Source organism: Phycodurus eques, chromosome 3 (genome assembly GCF_024500275.1).
Source record: "Phycodurus eques isolate BA_2022a chromosome 3, UOR_Pequ_1.1, whole genome shotgun sequence".
Lineage (NCBI taxonomy): Eukaryota > Metazoa > Chordata > Actinopteri > Syngnathiformes > Syngnathidae > Phycodurus > Phycodurus eques.
This window is the reverse complement of record NC_084527.1, coordinates 8,935,578-8,939,493: the sequence shown is the minus strand read 5'-3', so window position 1 is coordinate 8,939,493 and position 3,916 is coordinate 8,935,578. Positions and strand designations below refer to the sequence as shown.

Sequence of the window (3,916 nt, the reverse complement as noted above, 5' to 3'; positions counted from 1 at the left end):
TTAAATAAATATCCTGACGGGGTGAAGGAGTCAACAAGTAAAAAGTGAGGAGAGCGTGGAGAGCAGCACGAGAGCTCCGCCGTCGTGAGGTGCGAGGTGGAAGAGAAAAAGAGAAAAAGGGCGCAGGAGCGCCTTTTAAAAGGGGGGGGAGACCTCCCGGGTCTGACGTGCGGCGAGGCTGGCGCTATAAAATCATTCCCGTCGTCACCGGGCTCAGATGACTCTCAACACCAGTGAGCGCGCACGCCTGTTGCCTCTCACGGGACAAACACACGCGTGCGTCATGCGTCCTGAGAGTAACTCGCCACCTCGGCTGGAGCGCGCCAGGACGCACGGGATGAGCACCGGGAACGGTGCCGGCAGCGGCTGAAGAACAGCCAGGCTCCCCCATCCCCTGCACACTTCCCCCGGGCTGGCTGCATGCCCTCCCCGCTGCGTCCCGGGAAAGTTGCGCTCCAAGTATGGATTACCTCACCGCCAGAGGCAACGACAGCAACGCCACCTTTGGGTACCCGCCCGGGGCGGAGGTGGTGGCGGACTGGCTGGGCTTGGACCACGACGACCACGACAACAACACCGGCGGTTCCCACTCCTTCCCGTACGTGCAACTGTGCTACCAGATGGTCACCTCCCTGCTCCTGGGCGCCCTCATCCTGTGCTCCATCTTCGGCAACGCGTGCGTGGTGGCGGCCATCGCCCTGGAGAGGTCCCTCCAGAACGTGGCCAACTATTTGATCGGATCCCTGGCCGTGACGGACCTCATGGTGTCGGTGCTGGTGCTGCCTATGGCGGCCCTGTACCAGGTCTTGAACAAGTGGACTCTGGGACAAGGCATCTGCGACTTGTTCATCTCTCTGGACGTGTTGTGCTGCACGTCGTCCATCCTGCACCTGTGCGCCATCGCCCTGGACCGCTACTGGGCCATCACGGACCCCATAGACTACGTCAACAAGCGCACCCCGAGGAGAGCCGCGCTCCTCATCAGCGTCACCTGGCTGGTGGGCTTCTCCATCTCCATCCCGCCCATGTTGGGCTGGAGGAGCGCCGAGGACCGGGCCGACCCGGACGCCTGCATCATCAGCCAGGACCCGGGCTACACCATCTACTCCACCTTCGGGGCCTTCTACATCCCCCTCATCCTCATGCTGGTCCTCTACGGGCGGATCTTCAAGGCGGCCCGCTTCCGGATCCGAAAGACGGTGAAGAGGCCCGAGAAGGTCAAAGGTGAGCGCTGTTTGACTTTGTCCCCCGCGGCGCACCACAAGAAGAGCAACGGGGAGTCGGGCGGCGGGAGGCCGTGCGTCAACGGCGCCGTGCAGTTCGGCGACGAGGCAGAGTGCCTGGAGGTGATGGAGGCGAGCGGCTCCAAAAGCCACCTGGCCCTGCCCAACACCCCGCAGTCGTCCTCGTGCGAGAACCTCAACGAGAGGAACAGCGGCGCCAAGCGCAAACTGGCGCTGGCCCGAGAGCGCAAGACGGTGAAGACGCTGGGCATCATCATGGGCACGTTCATCTTCTGCTGGCTGCCCTTCTTCATCGTGGCATTGGTCCTGCCCTTCTGCGCCGAGAGCTGCTACATGCCCGAGTGGCTGGGCGCCGTCATCAACTGGCTGGGCTACTCCAACTCCCTGCTCAACCCCATCATCTACGCCTACTTCAACAAGGACTTCCAAAGTGCTTTCAAGAAGATTGTCAAGTGCAAATTCCACAGGCCGTGACCGCACCGTTCATTAGGTGCTCAATTCATTAGCTATAAATACAAGAGCTGTATCATAGAAACAGAGAGTGACCTCAACTTTGCTATTATTAACCATGTTTATTACTGTGGTTGTAGTTTGCATTGCATCACATTGTGTGCGTAAAAAAAAAAAAAAAACATCAGTCAGCTGCTTAGCTTCTTCCATCTTGTAGTCAGCATCAAGGCTGGCACAAAAACTGTAAAAGAAGTTGTTTTTTAAAATATGCACTCCAGATCTCCCCCTGCAGTTGTAAAGTTGCACTCCACACTGTTGTGAAAAGGACTGACACTGTCAAGGGTAATATTTCCACTGTAATCTTTTTATTCAATTTAATAATTTGGTGTTTAGTAAATTATTATCAATTATTTATGTATCGTTTTTTATCGTTTGTATATATATATATATATATATATATATATATATAATTCTGTCAGAGATGTATTAATGTACCCATCAATACAAATTATTTAATTTTTTCGCAGTTAAAATTTCAACTTTAATTTTTTATATTTTCTATTTATTTTATACTTTAAATGCATTTTTATATTTTCTCTTACTTTCTTACCTTTAATGAAGTTATTTTAAATACAATTGACTTATTTTTTATATCTGTATTTATTGTGTTTTTTTTTTATGTACTATAATTTAAGTTGATTTCTATTTAATGACAAAACAAAAATTGTGCAATACCTCACTTTGTAAAGGCAGAATTATTATTATTTTGTTTCTTTCTTTTGGGCGGGGTGGTGATACAGCTCTTGTATTTGTGCAGGTCTACCTAAAAAAGCAGCCCATGAGCACATAGTGAAGAAGTCGTGCTTCGCCACATTTTTTGGAGTTACACTAAGGATAAGAGGACATGTTATTTGACTGTACAGAGAGCAAAAACATAGACATAAAAACGCACAGACTTGAATTCAGGCTCAGTCTCTGTGCATCGCTAGGCCTTTGCTGAAAACAAAACATGGACTCTTCATAAATGCGAGCTCACCGTTGATCCAGTGTTGTGCTCAATGTGTTTGTTGCCCGTGTGCAATCACGCCACGGTGCTGCCACGTGCCTCCCCCCCATCCATGCATTTCTGTCGTGCAGGTCGACATCACGAGCTTTGTACCACTGAAACAATAAAAAGCAATTCGAGTCATTCCTTATTGAGCTAACTGGAGTCCATTTTTGTAGTGTGTTGGGGGGAAATAAGGAGAGCAATGAGGCGGGCTTGTTATTAACTTATTTCTGCTCATATATCTTCATATGCATCGCAGGAAATTCATCTTCTACAGTGCTGATTGGGAGGGGGGACGGGGTGGGGTGCAAAGCAACTTATCATACCGATGATGATGAAGAGGAGGAGGAGGTTCTCAGTAGCGCGTCTGAGGCCTGTCTGCAAATGGATACAAACAACACATAGGCTTTCCCACAACTATTTGCAGCAGCAGCAGCAGCAACAACAACAACAACAACATTGTGACGGCAGACGGGACTGATGGCGGCAGAGAGCAAGTTGTCGTGGCCATAATACAAACAGCGGACACAACATTAGGTACACATGGATTTGCATCAATAATTGTGCCTTTACGAAGATGATAAACACATTCACAATAGACAATATTAGTGATGCCAGGTGATACGAAATATTATAATAATGTTGATAATGTCAATAACACTTTTACTCCTACGACTAATATTAATATGTAGACTTAAATATAAAAGAAATCAACAGCATACTGTCATTTGAAAAAAAAATGCAATTAATATTCCTCTGAAAGATTATGATGACAAAAAATACAATATACTGTATATTTAAGTATAAAACTTACAGATGATAAAAAGTGCAATAGAAAGAATAACAATCATTATAGTCACCATAGAAAAACTGTCATAATTATCACAATAAAAACAACATCAGCAATATCAATAGTAATATTAGTATTATTATTAACATTACTAGCTAATATTAAAATTAATATAAATTAGCTATAATCAATATATCATCCATCCATCCATTTTCTGAGCCGCTTCTCCTCACTAGGGTCGCGGGCGTGCTGGAGCCTATCACAGCTGGCATCGGGCAGGAGGCGGGGTACACCCTGAACTGGTTGCCAGCCAATCGCAGGGCACATAGAAACAAACAACCATTCGCACTCACAGTCATGCCTACGGGCAATTTAGAGTTTCCA

General features: G+C 47.5%; 1 protein-coding gene across 1 annotated transcript; it reads left to right on the top strand.

The window, feature by feature from the left end:
* Positions 1–461: 461 nt before the first annotated feature.
* htr1aa (5-hydroxytryptamine (serotonin) receptor 1A a) lies at positions 462–1,979 on the top strand. The gene has a single exon (XM_061673363.1). The coding sequence runs from the start codon at positions 462–464 to the stop codon at positions 1,716–1,718; it is 1,257 nt and encodes a 418-aa protein (XP_061529347.1). The 3' UTR covers positions 1,719–1,979.
* The last annotated feature ends 1,937 nt before the right edge of the window (positions 1,980–3,916 follow it).

Bases quoted from the DNA above. Each gene is read 5' to 3' on its own strand.
- htr1aa (XM_061673363.1), top strand. From the start codon at position 462: ATGGATTACCTCACCGCCAGAGGCAACGACAGCAACGCCACCTTTGGG.